The sequence below is a fragment of the Odocoileus virginianus genome, chromosome 7, assembly GCF_023699985.2.
Source record: "Odocoileus virginianus isolate 20LAN1187 ecotype Illinois chromosome 7, Ovbor_1.2, whole genome shotgun sequence".
In the NCBI taxonomy this organism is placed as follows: domain Eukaryota; kingdom Metazoa; phylum Chordata; class Mammalia; order Artiodactyla; family Cervidae; genus Odocoileus; species Odocoileus virginianus.
This window is the reverse complement of record NC_069680.1, coordinates 75,031,936-75,053,200: the sequence shown is the minus strand read 5'-3', so window position 1 is coordinate 75,053,200 and position 21,265 is coordinate 75,031,936. Positions and strand designations below refer to the sequence as shown.

Genomic DNA, 21,265 nt, shown 5'->3' with positions numbered 1-21,265 from the left:
GGTCAATGCATCAGGCACCCTCCTAGACCAGGCAAGTACCAAGAGAAAGAGGTGTGGACCAAGGCCAAGCCAAGGATGATGGTCAAGAGTGTTAGGGGCAAGTACTTGGCCACTGGAGAGCTTCCCTTTCTGAGAGGGCAGTGGCCTCTGGCGCAGTCAGTGGTTGACGTGCAGAAATACAAACCCACTCATGCCAAGTGTTCCCATTTTCCAAGAATACTAGGAAGCTGGATTAGTAGAGAAAATGTTCAGATTTTAAACATGGACTCCCATTTTCCTGAAAATACTTGAAAGCCTACAAAAACATGTCAGCAGGACAGCTTCAGCCCACAGCCCAAGAATCAAATTTTCTCAAAACAGAATTTACAAACTTCACCTTGATCTAATAGGGACTACAGGAAGACTTGAAGGAGGGGGAATCAGGACTGTCAGGTCCAAAGCTGTGCTGACATTTCTGAAGAATATTCCTCAAGCTAATTGATCTTGGGCAATTAATGATCTTAACTAGGAGAACAGGGGTGGAGGCTACTGACCTTGGGCTTGTAGCTGGAAGACCTGCATTTATCCCCAGGAGCCAGGCCCACTGGCTGCCTTCTCTGGATCCATTAGTATTTCAGTTGCCAGGAAGCGCCACTGGGGACCTAGCAGCCTGGCTAGGGCTATGACCCGGAACTACACCTTAGCAAATCAAAGCTTCCCACCCTAACAGAAGGAAATGCTTGGTGAATCCCTGGGGGCACTGTGTGAGGCACAGGAAGCGGCAGGAAGTGGGAGGGGAAGAGCAGTCATTGAAGACTTCAGAACCACAGCTAAGGCAGGATTTCACCCTCCATGGGGGATTCTCCTGTGCAGGGCCCTCACCGCCTTTCTTGGCCCTGCTTTACCCAGGTCCTGGCCCTGTTCCTGGGGTATCCAGCCTTGGCATAGGTAATCACAGTGAGGAGGAACAGACCCCTGAGTGTGAAAAAGGCCCACAAGCACTTAGTCTTGCATGCTCAGCTCATACAAGGGTCAGGAATGTCTTCAGCTGCATTATCTTGTTTCCGGGTCATTAATGTAAGAGAAGGCCTGGTAAGGAACACCTCCTGCACCTCTTAGGGAAGACCTTGGGACTTCAAAGTCAGAAACCTATGGCTGGGTTTGCCCCACGGAGGGTAGCGAACAGGGTGTCTTCAATGAGCTTGAAGAATCAAAGGCAGCGGTGAGAGCCCACAAGTGCTCAGGGCCCAGGCATCTCAGTTTTATCCTTTGTGATTACAGGTAAGACCCAGTGTGTGCTCATATATTGGTTCAGACATAACTGTTTGCTTATTGGAATCTCTGGGAAGTTACAGTGTGGCCTATCATAACTGTAAGATCACAAGGAAGTCAGCACTCTCCTAATAAAAGACCTTTGGGTGTCGCCCTTGCAGATGAATATGAATTGATGATTTCTGGAAAAGGTTTTAATAATGCAAAGAGTGAGGATGACGTTATTTGTAGATTTAAATTCAAAGACAAGCAAATTGGTAAGTAGCCCCCTCGTTGCCACCAAGTGGCACGCTTCCCACACCACACTGCATTCCCTTAGCCAGCTAAGCCATCAAAGCCTTTGCTGACCATTCACTGCAGACTGTGAATGATGATTCACTGTGAGGATGGGGGCAACACGGACAATGGAAGGAGCGACCTTGCTGGTAAGACTGGCCACCTTCGACTTCATCTCAGTCTGGAAGATATCAACTCCAGCACATCAAGACCATCTTGGCTCAGAGCTTACCCTTGCAGAGGCTGGGCTTGGGATGCTGGGTCTGCCCTTACTGCTACACTCCCCCCACACTTTCCTTGGCCCTCACTACCCTTGAGAGGCAAGTACTTGAATCTCACAACTCTTCTGGTAGGAAGTGATGGCACCCCAGGGCCCTGAATCTGTGCCAGGTGCACTGAGCTCTCCCAGGATGTAGAGTCACCTGGTATTGAGAGCAGATGCCAATCACAGGCCTGGACCCTGGAATTCTGGCTCAGCCCCACTTTACATGTGTGATCTTGACCTCATAAGTGTTCTGTTCTCAGTCTCTATTATCCGTATGGAGATTTTATATAAAATATATATAAAATGGGGCCATTTGTATGGTAGGTGCACAACTAAGCCCTATCGTGTACATAAGCTACTATTTGGAAATATTCAGGCACTATGTGTTCCTCCAGGCTGGGTGAGTGGCCTGAGGAAGTACATAGATGGGGCAGGAGATATGGCCTTATCACTGAAGTGGGTCTGCTCTCCCCCAGAGAGTGCCTGAGGACAGTTAGACTTCTTCTTCCTCCTCAGGTCTCCAAGTTATCCCACTGATACATTGATTTGATGCATTATGTTCAATGACTCTTCATTCCAGGGCCATCTGATAAACCCAGAGCAAGTCCTCTCCCTCAGCACTTCTGGGCCATCTCTTCTTCCACGGGTGCATGGGGTGGGCAGTGTTCTTCCATTGCTAACTGTTCACACCACAAAATGTGTAGATGGTCTCAGCGAGTTAGATTTCCTATGGTTTGTAGTTTCTTGGGAGTGATTAGGAATCAGTAAGTTATTTGCATGAAGAACTATGTATTGAGCACATTGGCTAATGTGCTCAGTGCCTTACATGCACTATCTCAGTTAATTCTCAAAAGACACCTATTATTATTCCTTTGCATAGATCTGAAACCAGAGTCAGGGTCAATTCAAGAGCATGCCCAAGGTCACAAGCTGGTTCTTGTAATTGCCTCCTCTGGGCCTTCCACCTCACTGAGATGACCTTTCTTGAGGAAGGTGGGACACAACCTATCTTTCAGAAAACATGTTCAGATGTTCCTCTGTGGTCCATGGCTGTATTGCTTTCCTTTCTAGACATCACCTCTCTGGGATGGACCAGGACCAGGTTCTCCCACAGGACAGCCCATCCTACAGTCCTGGGCTCCTCCACTGACCACCTCACTGCCTATAGTCGGGGCTGATAAGAAGTGGCCGCACCATGCTGTTTACTGCCAGGAGCCCTGATGCACTGATGAGGATTGATTTGCTTCCTTTTAATTATGTTTTCCTCTGATTAAAACATAAGACAAAAGTTTAGAAAATATAAAGAAACATAAAAAAGAAAAAAATTAACCAAGTTTTCTATAAGTTTTACATTGCTTGTCACTAGTATGTAAAGTTTTTATGTTTCAAAAAGTTCTCTAAATGTGGCAAGTATTTAGTTAACCAGTTAATATTGGTTGAAACCTGCTTTACAATCAGCCATGCTTTTCTGGGCCTTCAGTATGTGGAGTGCCTGCCATAACCCCCCTCTCCCTGTTCAGGATTGTGAACAGCCTATGGAAAACAAATTGCCCACAGTAATCCCAACCATCCTGTCCTTCAGATGCAAATCCTTTCCCCTAACCATACTGGGCAGTTAGCTTTTATTTTCAGTCCCAATGAAGGACTCACACTGTCTGAAGTTCATAGCTAATCTGACAGTTGAGTTAGCTCCAAAAAGTTTTCCACGTGGAAATAAAACATTCTTTAGGGAAGAGCCCTGACCTGTGGCAAAGAAAAAAAAGATAAAAACAATAAAAATACATTGGAAATTGCTCATTATAACAATGCTACATAGTAGAAAACAGGAAAATATGAAAAAGTAAAGAATAAAACACTACCCCTGATCCCAACATAGAGAAGTGCCTGTAACATCTCAAATACAGCTTAATAAATCTAATTTTTCTGAATGACAGAAGAAAAACTGAAGTGGAATTGGAGAAAGTACTGAGAGTCACACAGATGCTTCTTCATGAGACATGCTCTTCATCAGTTCATTTAAAAAAATGTCCCTAAGTTAAAAGGAGGCTATAAAAACATTAACAAATTAGGAATGTAAAGGGAAACTTTTAGTTTTATTATAATTTCATTTATTTTTGGCTGTGCTGAGTCTTTGCAGCTTTCCATTCCCCTCCCTTCCCTACCCCTTTCCTTGTTTTTGGACATCATGGCACTTTTCACTCTGGCATTCATTTTGTCCATTGTTTGTTACTTTATTGCCTGACTCCCTCTCCAGTCCCACAAATGTCAGGCCCTTGAGAGCAAGACTTCTGCCTGCCTTGTTCCCATTAAACACCAGAGCCCAAGCCCTGAACAGTGCCTGGTGCATGGTAGGTGTCAGAAAAAGGCAGAGAAGAAAAGCTGCTTCTGCCAGAGAGCGGTAGCTCTACTTGCCAAGGGCAGGCAGAGGGGAGGGGTGGGTGAATGGATGGATAAGTCCACTGACATTCTTCTCATGTGATTGTGTTTCAGATGAAAAAGCCAACTCTGTGAAAGATACCAGTATGATATGCCCAGGACTAAAGATAGAGAATCCAGATGAGTAAGTGCCTAATTTTGCCACCATGAGGTATAAAGAATTTGAGAATCCACCTCTACTGGGGCAACACAATAATGTTTCTAGGAGGAATGCATGCATCCTCCACACCTGCCCTGGTTGACAGTCCCTTGAGGTGCTCAGTGACCTGCTGCAACCCAGGCTGTGCTGAGGAGAGCAGGATGCAGGAGATGATGTGCCCTGGGGATGGATGGTATCTTTGCTTCGGGCAGCCTTTTGGAGCTAAACTCCCATACTGTACTGACAGAGGAGTTGGAATGTTGACACCATACCACCATGCCTGGTCACTTAGCTCATGGCCACGAGGACATCTGACCTCATTCAGGGATCCTCCCTGCCTCATCAGACTTCATTGCAGAAGATGACTTCGTAATACTTTGGGATGAACTCTCCTTACCCATGCTGTCTGCTCTCTGATATCCCTGAATGCCTGATGTTCAAAGTCATTACAATGAGGAGATTATGAGCTACAGTTTGAGCCAAGTATAAGAACAATGTCTGTCTGACCTGGTTGTCACTATCTACCCTATCTGTGCTTTAGGACTTTCTCCCTTGAAATTAGCCTGAACAATGGTATCAGCTTCATCAACAATGATGTTAGCCTCACCAGCAAGGACTGTGCGAGTACCAGGGTAAGGCTCTGGCAGCTAAGGCTATCCTGACACCCTGCACCCTGGGGAGGCAAGTGAAGGGAACAACACCCCGGGCAGGTCCAGCAGATAGCCTGATGTACCTCAAGCATCATCTTGCAGGTAGCTCAGAGCCCTTAACCCTACATTGGTGTGATGAACTCCCATCAGGCTTGGGCAGTGCCATAGGAGGGCTACTAAAAAGAGCACCTGGGGTATGCTTTATCCTCCAAGCCTTGCAAACCTTTGCTCTCTCTGTGAACCAAGTGTCATTGAAGGCCCATGGAAGGGACAAATAAGCAGACTCCAGAAATGATGCTGAGGCTCTGCCCAGCCTGGATCTACCTTGCCACCTTCCCTGGGCTGGGCCTTGTGGTGGGGACCTCAAGACTCCATCCTGGATTCCAACGGTGGTGATTGGGAGAGGTTGGGACACTGTGTAGTAGGAGACAGAGTCCAGGACCTCTGGGGCCCCCAAGCCCTCCAAATCTGGGTTCCAGGCACATGGGTCTGGAGGGTGGAGCAGCTGTGGCCATACCCAGCTAGCTTTGCCTGAGGTTGCAGAGACAGGAAGTAGGGGGGTGAGGCCATGGACAGGTGTTCGGGGTGCCTGGCCTCTGCTCTCGCACTCCCACCTCTCTCCCATCTGTGTGTCACAGCTTTCTGTGATCCTCACAAAACCCCAGTGCTCTCAGCCGAGGCAGGCAGTAAGGGCTGTGCCATCACTCCTTGGAGGACTGGGTTTCCTTGACAGGTCTCTGGGGAGAGCCTCTGAACAGGGCCAGCAGTGGGCTCTGGGGCCCGGGCACCACTGGGTACCAGCCGTGATCTCCTAGCATCTGTTTCCTCAAGTGGGGTAAACAAGCAGAAAGGGGTAAGGGAGGACAGGGTGGACTGGTGTGGGATCCAGGCGGTAGTTGCCTGGTCTATGCCAGGACTCTGCCATGTGGTTTTTTCTGTAGGCAAGGGGGCCAGCTGAAGCGACATCTACCCCACCAGCTCCCTCACCAGCTGCCCAGCCGCCTCCAGAGACACCACCCAAACCACCCGCACCCCCCGCACAAGTCATCCCCTATGTCAACCCTCTCTACTTCTTTGCACTCATCCCAGCCCTGCTCCTACTGTCTCTGATGTTCTGGTGCATCTGGTGGCTCTGCCACAGGAGGGTGAGTGACCCCTGCCTACACAGCCCGTGTCCAGCCCTCACCAACCCTTGAGGGGCCACACATGGGCCTGCTTCAGATCCTGCCTGTGGGCAGGTTTCCATCAGCTCCAGGGCCCTCATGCCAGCAAACAAGGCACAGACTCTGTCCTCCCCTCCTGGGTTTAGACAGTCGGGGCTCCTGGGGGCTACCTGCCTCATGCTTCCACTTTCACATAGAGGTGGCCTATGGGTTGTCTGGCCCCCGAAAAGAAGAGACCCCAGATCCCCTGAGAACCACACTGTCCTACAGCAGAAAGACTCAGGTAGATCAAAGCCCCAGAAGTCTCTGCTGTTGGGGGAAGAGGGGTCTGCATGGGCACTGATGGCCCAAAGGGAGAAGGATGCTAGCCTGGAGGATGCTAACCTCAGAGGCGGCTGTGCCTTTGAAAACAGCATGGATCCCTGCCCATCTCTGGTACCTTTTGTACTCCTTCATAAGTCACACAAAGTCAGCAGGACATGCAGGACCCTATGCTGGGCACAGAGGAGCAGGAATGAAGTGCCTGTCACCTTTGCCCATAAGAGCTCATTGTCTAGTGTCTGGTCTGGTGTAGGTACCTGGGGGGCATTGAAGGTCAATGTCACCTTCAGAGGGTATGGCAGGTGCCCTGATAATGAAAAGAATAGAGACTGGCCCTGGGAAGGGAGGGAGGTAGAGGGACTGGCCAGTTTGGTTTGCAAGGGCACAGGACAGCGCTGGGTGAAGAAGAGGGGAAAAGCAGAGCTGAGGAAGGACAAGCAAAGTCGCATAGAAACCAGCAGGTCAGATTTCTGCAAAGGGCAAGAAGTGAGGAGAGAAAGTATTGGGAGGAGGGAGGTGGACCATCATCCCTGAGGGCTGGGAGAAAGGGAGGGCTGCAGGGGGGTGGGAGAAGAGGGGAGGTAGGAGGGGTGTGGGGAGAGTTCTCTTGTCTTCATATGATGTCAGGGCTGCTGATGAAAACTCCCATGTACAGCCTCTACCAGGGACCAGGAACCTTAGTCTGTCTGTCTCCCACTTAACCACACATGGAGGTCTTGATTCCCCTTTGATAACTGAGGAGCCTGAGGCCCAGGGAGGGGGAGCCTGTTGGTTATAGACCTACAGACAGTACACAGCAAGGTTGACACCCCAAAACCCATCTTCTGCCTCCCTACTGCTATTAAGCAGCATCCCCTTCTATCTGCATGGCTGAGCCAGAGCCCTCCACATGCCTTTTAACCCCTGACTGTAACCACAGTGACTGTCCCTTGTTGTCAGTACCAAGTAAGCAGGAAAAGATGGATGGAGGTGAGAAGTCACTAAGAAGGGAGCTGTGGCACCCAGGGTGGGGTGTGAAACTTGAAGGAAGCCAATTCGTGCGGCAAAGATCTTACCCCAGAACGCATCAGTTCAGTAGAGATAAGCTTTACGGGCACTAAACTTCGACGACTTCAATTTTGATCGCTTCCGTTGTAGCCTGTCAAGGAGCCACCACCAGTGCTGAATCCAGAAAGGGTAAGTGATGTGTTTGGTCCTGATGTTGAGAGCACGCCCACTGCACACAATGCCCTACACAGAGAGGCCCCCAGATGTATATGGGGAGATGTCCTCCCCCACCCCTCCAGCTCTCACCTATCTGGGCCTAGAGAACTGGTGGAAAGAGAAGGTGACAGAGGGAAGGCAGGGATGCTGATGAAGAAGTAGACTCACAAAATGTCACCCAGAGAACACCATTCCCCAACCCCCAACATGGTCTGATCCAGGGCCTTTAGCACTGGATCAGCATGTGGGGTAGCCTGTCTCAGGAACAGCTATGATCCTTCCTGTAATCAAAGGGCTTTTTGTCCCAAAGGACTGTTTGTAGGATGGTCCTTCCAGGACTCAGGTGAGTTTTGGAAAACTCAGGTGAGTTTCAGGGACCTGGACCCCCTCCCTGAGCTCTGATGCATGTTGGGACTCCGTTTCCTTGTTCTTCATCCCTGGCTCATTTCAGGGTGAGGGCCTTGGTGGGGTTGGCCTTTGGGGGACTGAGGAGGGAGGAGGGAGTTTTATCTGGCATTGAGCTGTGAGAGAGGTGAGTCAAGGTAAGCACAGGTGCCAAAGTCAGGTGGAGAGGCTATGTCTGACCCACCAGAGTGGGGACCCAAACCAGGGCCCATAAGAGGTAGTTAGAGCAGGAGAACCATGTCCCAAGACGGGGGAACCTGGGTCTGATATATAGCAGCAAACAGGGTCTCTGCAGGGCTGGCATTGACACTGGCTGCTGTGAGGCCTGGGGTGGCTGGATCTGCCAGAGGTGGGTGAATGCATCCTTGTCACCTGCTACTGTGGAATCCCTGACAGCCTCCATTACATGGCACAGCCTCGAACCCAGCATATCCTACAGGGGCACCCTCTGTGAACCAAAGAATCAGGATAGAGTTTTCTGATGTTTGGAGAAGAGCCATCTATAAAACAAATGGAGTTGGTGTGTTTTTACCTGGAGGCCACTCTCTCCTGTGCCAGGTGCTGCTCATTTGTCCTTGATTCTCCAAAAAACATTTGCTGAGTGGCCAGTACTTGACAGGTGCCAGGGCAACCAGACATCATTTGTCTGCACCCAGGAGCTGCCAGACAAGAACATGGTGTTTTCTCTTCCTAGGAGCCAGAGGAGACATGTCAAATGCCATGCCCCACAGTGATTGTCCCTTGTGGGTGCCAAGGAGGGGGAATGAAACGAATGGAGGTGAGAAGGGCCCTCGGGGATGCTGGGGAGCAGGAGATGAAGATGGCTGGTTCATGCACAAGTCTGGATCCATTAGGCATGGCTTGAGTAGAAACGAGCTGTGGGCACTAGACTATGTTCATTTGGTACTAGAGAAAAGCCAAAAAACATCCCGAACCTAGTTGCTCAGGGGAAGCCAAAAAGTACAAGGGCTCATGTTCCCATCACTACCAGAGTTTCTCTCTTAGGATGGGCCCAAGTTCTGGATATTGTTGGATGCCCTCAAAGGGCAGTTCAGTGTTGTTTCAGGGAATTGGTGGGGATGGAGACCTGACAGGCAATTTCAAGTAACAGGAGACACTATCCCTCTAGAGGCAGCATCTAGGCCTGTAGCTTTCTCACAAACACATCTGCTTTTCAGGGAAAACTGGATAGCTTGTGTGAATTTGTTCAGCGCTGCAATCAGATGTCAGTAATGTGGTGCCCAACCAGAGACATGGTAAGCAGGGCACAGGGATGCTCCCCATGGGCTGGGGTCTTGGTTTTGCCCTTCATCATTGCCCCCTGAGACTGTGGGTCAGAGAACCCTGTCCTGTCTGGGTATCTGCCAGGAGGAACACCCAAGAAGTGGAGACCTGGCGCTCATGAACCTCCAGACGATTCTCCTCATGGCACACATGCATTTCCTCTGTGTCCTCATCTCAAGGATGTCAGAACCTTTCTTCTCAGAACTATGCCCAGAACTTCCAATCCTAGGAAAAAAGGTCTGGAGAGGCATATTGGCCTCCCATCAATCATCCCTTTCCACAACTCACCCACCCCTGTGGAACGGCTAGCTGCACCCCACCCATGAGATTTTCCTGAACTGGTCACTCAAGTGCCAGCAATGTGGGACATGGTAACACCCCCTCCCCAATGTTGTCTGGCCAACACTCACTGCATTTAGCAGATAGCAAAGACGACCTCATGTGTCATTGCCTGTGACAATGGGGAGAAGCCAAATTGTTCCAGTTGTCATCCTTGGAATGTAATAATGATGCTGGATAATTCCACTGTGCTCTTTCTGTGGGTCAGTTGCTCAACTAAAAACTTTACATGTTTTCATTGCTTTAATCCTCCCAATAACAGTACAGGTAGATACTACTATTATCCCAGCTATACTGACCTACAGGGAGGCTGAGTGACTTGACTAAGGTCACAAAGGCTGGGAGGAGCATAGTTAGACTTGAATTCTGAGCCTGGCTCTACCCTTCTCACTGCTCTGTCCCCGATTTGGGGTCAGCATCATGATCTCACAGTGCTTACCCACAAACCACCAGAGGTTGCCCTACTAGGCTCCCTGGGGCCCACGGAGGGCAATGGTTTGCTTGGAAATCATTTGCCTAGCCATTCCAAACTTTGAGCCTTTCTACAGACCAGACCAGGGGCCTGGAGGACATTGCAGACCCCAAGTCTTTTAATGAGGGCCGCACTGGTCACCTTCCCTGAATCAGACACTGGCTCTTGGTGACTGAGCACTTGGGCGTTTGGAAACTGTTGACAGGCCAGAAAGCCTCTGGACACTGCTATTGACACATCTGAGTCATTGCTCACACCCAGCAAAGACATCATCTGGGGACAGAGGTGCCAGAGTTCCTATGGCTCTCAGTCCCAGGTTTGCTTACCTGGAAGCCCCATTCTCTACCTGATTCTCCTGGAACCTCTCCCCAGAACCACAGCCTCATTATGGTCACAAGAGCCCCAGGCCAGCATTATGCCTTGAACAGTAGAGACAACCACCCAGAGATGCAGAGTCAGGAGCAAGAAGGACAGAGCAAGACAGAGACAAGACACCAGATGGGAAAACACCAGAAGTAGCCTTCCTGCCCAGAGAGCAGGTCTCTGAAGCTCATGTTGGGATGGCAGAGTGATGGATTAGGGAGCTCATATCCACCCAAGGCTCTGTTAGGCCCCTGCAACACCAGCTCTCAAATCTGCCCATTAATCTCTCTGGATTCACAGTGATCTGTGTGCTTCCTGGAGGCAAAACAGAGGCCTGAGAGATCAGGGAAGTTGCCAAGGTCACCCAGAGAGTAAGTGGCAGCAGCCAGAGCTGGCTGAAATCAACCCTGCTCATCTTGAGAGGGGCTGGGAGCCCGTGACTGTGCCTGGTGGGTGTGAACCCTCCCATTCCTCTGCCCCCTCCCATCTGACCTTATCCCTCCCAACTATAGTCCTGGAGCCCTGGGACACCTGTGGATACTTCCAGTATTCCAGTGGGTGCAGGAGTCCTGATTCCTTTCTTGAAGCCTTCTGTGTCCTGGTCCCAGGCCTTAAAGTGAATCATAGTCTAAGTGATGGGGTGTCAACTGGGAGCCTACCATCTCTGCAGGCCAGTGTCAGCTCCCAATCTCCACCCTGAATGTATAACAGAAGACACCCTATTCAGGGACATATTATGCTTTTTCCTACCTGAACCATAGGTCCCCTCAGTGAGAGGAGTTCTGAAGCTAGAGGAAAGGGCATGCCTCAGTGGGAACACATCAAGACTGCACTTGGGGGATCTCAGCCTGCCCTAGCTCACCCCAGGCAGGGGGATTAGGAGCATCAACTAGATGTCCTTCCAAGGACAGACATAAGGCTTTCGTCCTCTCACTGCTGACCACCCCATGTGCCCTGTACCCCCTCCCAGGAGCTCTGCTCAGACAGAACCTTGCCCAGACCCTCTTCACCAGGCTGTGCTGAAAAACAAGCCTCAGAGGAGTCAGTTCCCAGCAGCACAAACGTACAGCCTCTCTCTCCTGCATCAGTTCCTGAGCCATGGGGAGGTTGTTTCCAAACTCCTCAGCCTGGACTGGAAATGCAGTCAGGCCTATGTATGTGAACACGCTCAGAAAGAGAACAGTGAAGTCTGGGGATGACCTTGTAGGAGCTACCGCCTTCTAAAACCTCAGCCAGCTGCTTGTTTCAGTGAATTAGATGTGTCTGCACTTCAGCAAAATACAACGCAGAAAATTCTCCAAGGTTCAGTTTACAAAAAAAAAAAAAAAGGAAGCTCAGCGTTTTCGTAACAGAAGCAACCATTCTTGTTTATTGTAACCTTCTGTGAAAGGACCATGTTTCTCTGCCCCACTGCCTTCTAATCCCCAGAGGAAATCTGATAATGGTCCCTCCCAGACCATCTCTCCTACACACATAATGGGATGGTGCAGCAAGGCTCAGTTTACTTTCTTAGTCTTGAGTCAAACCCACATTGGAGGTCCTGATTCTCTTTGTTCTCTGACTTTCCCAGGTCAGCCCATTCAGTTCATGGAAATCAGTTCTGCTAGATACATCAGGAAAATCGAGTAAAAATAGGAAACTTCCACTTCTCACTGAATGTGATGCTGGCAGTGACATAACTGTCTACAGACAGTATGACTCACTCAAGACCTTTTACACAAGGATCTCATTCATTCCAACAGCAGCCATTTATGCAGAGTAGGGATTGCCAGACAGCGAGTTCTTCATACAAGCTCAGTCTTTTCATCCTCCCAACACTACCGGGGAGGAAGCTGACCCCCTGTATACCTGCCCAGCTGCACAGCCATGAGGCCAATATCCACAACCCAAGGCCCAGACCTCACCCGTGCTGGGCTGCCTCTCTGTCCTGCCAGGTGATCACTGCTCTGCACTTTGAAGCTGAAGAAACTAAGGTTTTGATGCTTTGTGATGGATTCAACATGACAGGGTTATGTAAGGGTGCAGCAGGGCTGTTAACGACCCTAGAGAGACTCACTTTCAAATCCAGGCCACAGCTCCTGTAACCTGCTGTCACAGTGACTGGGAAAGAACTAGAAAGGACTTCCTTGCTCTGTGCAGTGTGTTAGATGTGCAAACAATTATGAATATTAATTTCTTATTTTCACACTATATTGCTTACAGACCTCCTCTAAATATGAACACATAAATATATACTGGGAAACAGTTGTCCTGGGAATGATTAGAGCTACAGAGAGGTTGTAGGATGCATTCATGGCCAAGGAGTTCCTGAGTTCCTATGTTTTGATGCCACTCACAGAGGGAACATCAAGACACGTGTGATAAAGCTGGGGCAGCACTTCTGCCCTCCAGTGAGTCCCAACTTGAAAGTTGTTCAAGACCGTGACCTTTATGAAAGTCTCAGATCATAACTTTGGGACAGTGATGGCAGCCTGTTTCCCCATGCTCAACAACCTTCATCCCCTCCCAACTCCTCTCTCTCACACACACGCAGACTCTCTCACACACTCACATGCACACGTGCATGCACACACACATAGACCCATAGACTCTCTCTCACACACACACGTGCACACACACACACTTCCCTCTGTAATAAGCAGGAAATCAGAAATGGAGCCAAAGTGCCAAAGCACTGGAGATTAAGCTTCAATCAACCATTTGCCAATCGTTTTAAGAAACATTCCTTCACTGTGGAGCAGCTGAGTTAATATAGGAAGTAATTGGTCACCGGCTTAGACCTCTTCATTAATAGAAAACCAGAGGAGAAGGAGAGTCCCCTCAGCCCCCAGTCACCTCCCTCACCCCCTTATGATCACATAACAGACTCGGGTGCTCTGCCATGACCCGGGGGCCTCCACCACTATCTGGAGCCCCTCACACCTCTCCCTCAACCCATATGCACATCCCTGCCTTCTGCAGCTCCCAGTGACAGGCTGCGGCTGGGGAGAGGAGTCAGGCCTCAGCTCAGGTGCCCTGCCGTCTTGCTTTGAGAAAGTCAAAGGGATCCCACGGGCAGAAGATACTAAGTCTGGAATGATCTGTTCATGTTCTAGAGTAAATAGACAGACATATGGGAGCTTAGAAATAAAGACAGAAGATACCAATCTCTTCAGAGTAGCAATAAAAGAACATACCCACACATGTGTGTGACAACGTGTACTGACCTATAATGTACAGAAACCACAGAACTTTACTCTTTCACTATGAAAGAAGACTTGAAAATGCAAAAACCTAGACCACAATACCAGCTTTTCCCCAAAGAATGTACGGGCTTAATGCTGCTTTAGTGAAAATTGTAATGAATATCTTTAGAGAATTTGACCTAAATCATTCTAAAGTGATTGTAAAATTCACCTGAGTAAACGAACAGTTTAGTTCAGGAATTTGGGATGCAATCCTGGGGCAGGAAGGGTCAGAATCCTGCTGTCGATGGGGGCTTGAGAGAAGAGGGAACCAGCCACAGTGCCTCTGGCACTCCCAGACTGGCTTAAGGGGAAAATAGAGGCAGTCTCAGAGGATAGTAGTCTGGATATGGGAAATGGAGAGGCCAGGGAGGACAACCCTGAAGCAGAAGAGCAGAGAGAGTGAAGCTGGAACACAGGAACACTTGATGTGCATTCTGGCACTGCTGGTAATAGGCCAGGAGCCTGTGGATTTGATGGCCTGATGCGCCAGGCTGAGTACTGGGGCTGGTTTTCCAGGCAGTGAGGAAGCACAACTGAAGGTGTGAGTTGAGGAAGAGCAAACTTGAGGAGGATGATTCCTTGAGGGCCTGGATTGATGGGAAGTGGCAGAAGGGCAGTGGAACCATGTGACCGGGGAAAGGAGGTGCTGAGTCAGCCTAGGAAAGGAGCTGAGGGCTTAGACTGGCATCAGGTGCAGAGGAACGTGAGAAAGGGTGGGTAGCTGGAGACATGGGTGGCTCAAGACAGGGTTTGGGCACAGTGGGTCCCAAGGCTGGGCCTCACAGGTGCTCAAGGTAACATTTTACATTGAATGGCAGGCCCACCGAAGCCTGAAGTCCGTACAACATATGGAGCACCTATAGGGACCGATAGGCCCAGACAGGCCCAACAGGGGAATCAGGGGACTCTGGGCAGCAGGAGAAGGGTGGACTTGAGCCAGAGAAGGAGCTTGGCAGGCCCCAGGGAGACTACAGGCTTCTGCTCCCAATTCCAGTGGCTGATAGTGATCTTCTCTCTCTCTTGTCTCCTGCAGGGAAAATGCGTAAATTTTGCCCTAATGAGGCCCCACTGTGCGCCATTGCATTGCAGCCCTAAGGTCTGCACTCAACCCAGCCGGGAGTGCTTTACCCTCAACAACTGCTGCTCACGGTACCAACACTCCCCAACCATGTGCTCCAGGCCTCCCTCCAGAATGCAGCCGTTCATCTCTATCCCTACCCGGACAGTCAACAGAGCCACTTTGTCACTCCAGCCCCCATAGCCCAAGCTCTAAAGCACCAAAACCCCAAGATTATTAAGAGCCCTTTGCTTGCTGAATTAGACATATATATTGAGTCTTGGTTTACGGTCAAAATGCGTTGGAATCTGTTGCTAATCAGAGTTTACCTGGTGAGCACTGCTTCACTGTATGAGAAGTATCTATACTTGTCCTGCAAGGACATAGCACCCTGATGTCCTGTGGATGTAGACATGATGAGTCCCAGTCCCCAAAACCTGATCATCTATCACCAAGTTCTGGGATGGGGTTTTAGTCAAATTCTGCTCTTTGAACAAAGCCCAAAAGGTATTTAAAATATGGATACCATCCTGTGTCTCATTTCCTAATCTCGCACAGAGAGAAGTACTTGAATTTCTCATCTTCTTCACTCTATGCTCCTGGTTTCCATTTTGTGGTTGCTTATGTTCCAATCATGTCTCAGAAAGAGATGAGGCCCTCTACAGTTCACCAGCTGGAAGTGCACCTTTCCTTTCCTATAGCCAACAGGTCTCTCATTTCAGTTCAGTTCAGTCTCTCAGCCATGTCCGACTCTTTGTGACCCCATGGACTGCAGCATGCCAGGCTTCCCTGTCCATCACCAATGCTCCCAGAGCATTCTCAAACTCATGTCCATCGAGCCGGTGATGCCATCCAGCCATCTCATCCTCTGTCCCTAAGTCAGAGGTCTCTGAATAATGAAAGTCACTCAGTTGTATCCAACTCTTTGTGACCACCTGGCCTATATAGTCCATGGAATTCTCCATGCCAGAATACTGGAGTGGGTATCCGTTCCCTTCTCCAGGGGAATCTTCCCAACCCAGAGATCAAACCCAGGTCTCCCGCAGCGCAGGCAGATTCTTTATCAGCTGAGCTACAAGGAAAGCCCTAGACCCAGGGAAATTTTAGAGGAAATGTGTTTGAGTGTGAAGTCTCTCCATTTCCCTAGAGAAGTTCAACTCCCCTATTCACCATCTGCCAAGCATAGAAGTAGCTGTGCTCCCAACAGAGATGTTTTAGCATTCAGCATCCTCCCCATCTCCCAGGGTGTCTGCATGATGTTCCAGGGCCATGCACACAGCCCACAGGAGTACGGGAGCACTTCAGGAGGAGTACCCTAGAGGTACCACAATCAATTGTCTCTAATCCGTATTGATAAGGCGTTAAATACTTTCCACCCTCACTCCCATCTCCTTAACTGTTATATTTGTGCCTTTCTGTTGAATATCTATATGACAGCTATAGGTAAAAATATGTCAGGTTTGTGTTTTTAATCTGTATTTATTGAAGTAGAGGGATAGTAATCACCATAATTTTCCCTGTGTTCAAAAAAAGAAAATGTACTCACGATACCAAGTGCGTGAAATTTTTTTAATTAGGCAGAAAGGAGATTTAAATAATGCGAAATCCTATAGAGAGATTTTATCTCTGCCTTAGAAGTGGAATATTTTGGATTGTTTGTAAGTGGTGAGAGCATTGTCCTGGCCTAAGAGTGTCACAGACACATTTCTGAAACTGGCTCTGTGTTCCTATATTATATCTATGTGTTTGTGTACAACTGTAATATAATACATGCCCATCTCTGAGACTCTGTGACTGTACACAGAGAAATGTATCTGTAATTTAATAAAAAGCCCAGTGTGACCCTGGCTGAAATCAGCATGTCTGTTTATTACTGGATGTTGAGAGCCTTCTCATTTTGAGCCCATCACTCCTGCCTCACCCCTGAACTGAAGAAGGAGGTGCTCATAACTTTGGATCATTAGATCAGGGGATATCTGGGAGGAGCATGAGCCCACACCTTACCACCCACACCCACCAACCCTGGCCACACTTTCTTCTGTGCATGGTAATAAGAGGTAGCAGGAAACGGGAGTTTCCTTGGCATCTCCCCCCGGGCCCTCTCTGTCCCCCTACCTTCCCTCATTCTATCTCATCGGATCTTTTTGGTTTCGCACCAACCAGAGGTGCCTCACCCTAGTGAACAAGAAAGGAGGTGCAACCCTTAGCTGATACCTGACTTGTAGGTGGGCGGCCTCTTGCCCCAGGTGCCCCTCCTGCCTGAGTCCTGGGATCAAGCAGGATGTTTTTAGAAAAGTGGCCTCATATCTGAGCTGTCTCAAGCTGAGACCTGTACCCAGAGAAATATACTGGGCAATGCTTCTCCCTTATTTTAGACTAGGACAACAAAAATGCACACTTTCTCTTTTTTTAATTAGGTTTCATTTTACTTTATTTATTTTGGCCATACCACATGGCATGTGGTATCTTAGTTCCCTTACCAAGGATTAAACTCATATCCCCTGCATTAGAAGCACAGAGTCTCAATCACTGGACCACCAGTAAAGTCCAAATATGCACAATTTCTGAATGCCTCTTGGTTTCATGTAAAGCAACCCCTGTAGACTCAGATGGACCTCCAAGCTTGGACCAAAGCCTTGAGCTTCTGGAAGCTGGGAGCCTCGCCAGACCCGACCAGGGCCAGCCGCAGACCTCCTCCACAAACACACGAGTAGAAGCGCCAAGCACCCGTGAGGGAGCATGCATACCTGGCAAAGCTGTGGCTTTAACAGCAGGCCCCCCATCATCTCTTCTATGCAGCAGAACTCCTAGGGTGCCCAGGAGGCAGACAGAGGAGGTCAGGATATTGGAAAGGAACCCTGTTTCTCTAGTGCTGCCAGGGGCTCCCCGCTGTGCTGTGCTGGACCATCTGCGCACATGTCCACTCAGTGTCATGCTCTCTCTGTGTGTGCTTTCCTTTTCCCATTGCTAGCCAGGCTTTTCAATTTGCCTGGTTGCTTTCAGTGGGCAAAAAAGTGGGCAAAGTCAAACTCTTTTCCATCCTGTGTCAAGACTGAAGCTCCTGGGACATCCTTGGAGGTCCCATGGTTCAAACTTCGCCTGCCAAATGCAGGGGTTCAGGTTACATCCCTGGTTGGAGAGCTAAGATCCCATATGTCTTCCAGCCAAAGAACCAAAACAGAAAACAGAAAAAATATTGTAACAAGTTCAATAAGGACTTTAAAAGATGATTCACAATTTAAAAAAAAAAAATCTAAAGGGAAAAAAAGAAGAAAAAGACTGAAGCTCCTGAAGGTCTTGCCTGGCAGTCCAGTGGTTTCCCACGGCAGGGGGCATGAGTTTGATCCGTGATTCAAGAACAGGTCTTGACTTGGGCGGTGGAGGTAGGGAAGGGAGTCCCTTATGTTCAGGAAACAGGGGTCGGGATGCAGTCTGGATTCAGTTAACAGCAAAGCCATTGTTCATTTGTTTGGGCTGCCATAATAAAGTACCACAGACTGAGTGGCTTAAACAACTGAAATCTATTTTATTGCAGTTCTAGAAGCTAGAAGATCAAGATGAAGCAAACTCTGGCTCAAAGAGCAGATAGACAGTCACAGGAAGTGGTCATCATGCAGGCAGGAGGCCCATAAAAGGAAGGGGGCGCTGCTAGAAGTGGCCCCCCTGGGTAGGGCAGAGCTGGGGGCTGACGCAAACAGGCTGGACCTAAACCAGCAGCAGCCTAATCTGGGGATGAAGGCACAGGGGGCTAATAGGCATTGCCTGCCCCCCAGGGGCCTTCCTGTCCTGTAGCTTCAGACATTGGTACACAGTGCCTTGTTGAGGCCAGGGTGACAGGAGGCTGGTGTGATGTGGTAAATTGTTCCAGGAGATGGCGCTCAGAGATTACATTTGTTTACTAGCCCAATTTAAAACTCAGTTCAAAACATGTTAATAGAGTCATGGAAAAAACACAATAGCGACTTTTGTTTCTCCTGGGATCTTTCACCTTGGTATTTCATACCCATTATGCAGCCCCTTCTATCACATTGTCAATGGTGAGAGCTGTTTCCTCTTTCTGAAGACTGGAGGTATTTCTTTAAAACCTGGAGAAATGGAGGAGGGCAGAGGTGGGGGAGAACATACCCTAAGCCCTAGCATGCCCTTGTCTCACCCACTGGCCTTCCACCAAATGTGCAGCTTTCTGTGATGAACAGCAGACTCACAGCTATGGCTACATCTGTGCCAGTGGGCCAGTCCCAGCCCCTCTGCCAGAGCCCAGGTTGCCCTAATGTAAGGGCCCCACATGCTGTCAGGGACCCACAGAAGAGCCTGGCTATTCCATTCCACCATCCTCCACCCTTCTCCCCATGGTAACCCTCTACTCCTTGTTCACTGCAGGCTTGGGCACCTGGCTGACATTCCCTGGCAGCCCAAAACCCATCCTGGGAAACTTCAATATCTACAGGGTGACCCATCCAACACAAGGACCTCTTGATCCTCAACTTCTTGGCCTCTAACTCCCTGCACTGTGAGCCGTGTCTGTTCCTCATACCCATCCCATATCCTGTCACCATTTCCATCTCTCCCCTGTCTGTCTGCAACCCCATCTCCCCTCCTCCTCATGTCCCTGGTCTCCTGTGCTCCCTCCCCCTCCCCGCAACTGTATCCACACAACTGCAGGCTTCTGGAATCTGGGCCCAATTGTTCATTCTCCTTCATGCACCATCCACACTGCCTCAGTGTGCTCAGGCTAAGCAGAAACCCATTCCATGGCCTGCAAGTCTCCTCTGCATTCCCAGCCTCTGCTGCTACTTTTCCTGGTGACTCTGAAGCCTGTTTACCTAAAGAGACCACACCCTCCCAGTGTCCCTCCCTCGTTCTAGGGGGCAGTTAGCCCCATGCACTTACACCCAGTCTGGACATGCTCACCACACCAGGGGCATCCCTTACCTCCATTTTGCCTGTCTGCTACTCCACTCTTAGCCCCTTTCTGGGATTAACTGCAACCGTTCATCAGTGAAGCATCGCTTCCTCAGAGCAGCCTCCCAACACGGGGGCCCAGACAAGACCTGATCCCTTGCTCGGCCGTCTGTTTCCACAGCATCCTCTGCCTTCCTCTCTGTCACTCACCTGCAGTTTACAGGACTCTGTGGACAATCTGTGCTCCCCTTGAGCCAGGTCTGCAAGCTCAGCACTGCCCACTCTCGGCTGAGTACTGAAACACAGCAGCAACAATTGCTGTTTGTGCCACAAGTGAAATGTGAGGCTAGAGATCTTGGGACCCCCTAGAAGGAGCACTCAGGTTGACCTGCCCACAGAGGTGAGTTGCACTCATCTTATCCTGCAAGAACTCCAAAATTGCAACTCACTGCTGAACAACCATTCACAGGAAAATGTTGGATCCTACTAAAAAAATGATATCCCACATCCAAGAGCAAAGGAGAAGCTCCAGCAAGACAGTAGGAGGGCCAAAATTGTGTTTAGACTCAAACCCCATACCCACCAGAGACGCTCGGAGGGCTCAAACGAAACCTTGTGTGCACCAGGACCCAGAAGCCCCACAGAGACTGAGCCAGACCTGTCTTTGAGTGTGTGAGTGTCTCCTGTGGAGGCACAGGTCAGCAGTGACCTGCTGTGGGGACAGGGGCTCTGGCTGCAGCAGAGCTGGGTCACCCGATGTGTGGCATCAGCCATCTGGAGGAGGTCACCAGTAGCCCCAGACGACCCACAAACTGCAGGACAGTTATACCAAAGAAATTCTCACACTGTTAAGAAAGTTCTAGGACCCACAACAGATTTCCCAACCTGGGGATTGAGCAAAGGGACTGAGAGCCCCAGGGAATTTGACTTTGGAGGCCAGTGGGAGACTGAGCCAGATTTGCCTGTGAGTGTCCAGGAGTCTCTGGTGGAGGCTTGACAGTTTGGCCTCAGGCAAAACAACAGGGAGGGAACACAGTCCCATCCATTAACAGAAAATTGTATTAAAGATTTACTGAGCATGGCCCCACCCATCAGAACAAGCCCCAGTTTCCCCCAGTCAGTCTCTCCCATCAGGAAGCTTCCATAAACCTCTTATCCTTATTCATCAGAGGGCAGACAGAATGAAAACCACAATCACAAAAGACTAACCAAATTGATCACATTGACCACAGCCTTGTCTAACTCAATGAAACTATGAGCCATGCCGTGTAGGGCCACCCAAGACAGACAGGTCATAGTAAAGTTTTAACAAAATGCGGTCTGCTGGAGAAGGGAATGGCAAACCACTTCAGTGTTCTTGCCGTGAGAACACCATGAACAGTATAAAAAGGCAAAAAGATAGTACATTGAAGAACTCCCCAGGTCAGTAGGTGTCCAATATACTACTGGAGAAGAGTGGAGAAATAACTCCAGAAAGAAGAGACAGAGCCAAAGCAAAAACAATGCACAGTT

General features: G+C 49.4%; 1 protein-coding gene across 2 annotated transcripts in view; it reads left to right on the top strand.

Annotated features, from left to right (window-relative positions):
- The window catches only part of ANTXRL (ANTXR like), a 41,258-nt gene extending 26,129 nt beyond the window's left edge, over positions 1-15,129 (top strand). The window contains exons 10-17 of one of the 2 annotated variants that reach the window (XM_020873909.2): positions 1,413-1,508; positions 4,283-4,352; positions 4,909-4,999; positions 5,959-6,162; positions 7,639-7,677; positions 8,804-8,887; positions 9,288-9,365; positions 14,828-15,129. In XM_020873909.2, the coding sequence (XP_020729568.2) occupies positions 1,413-1,508; positions 4,283-4,352; positions 4,909-4,999; positions 5,959-6,162; positions 7,639-7,677; positions 8,804-8,887; positions 9,288-9,365; positions 14,828-15,055 (890 nt within the window). In that variant the 3' untranslated portion in view covers positions 15,056-15,129. The remainder of the gene's footprint in view (positions 1-1,412; positions 1,509-4,282; positions 4,353-4,908; positions 5,000-5,958; positions 6,163-7,638; positions 7,678-8,803; positions 8,888-9,287; positions 9,366-14,827) is intronic. The other variant, XM_020873910.2, reaches the window with a different exon arrangement.
- Positions 15,130-21,265: the final 6,136 nt, after the last annotated feature.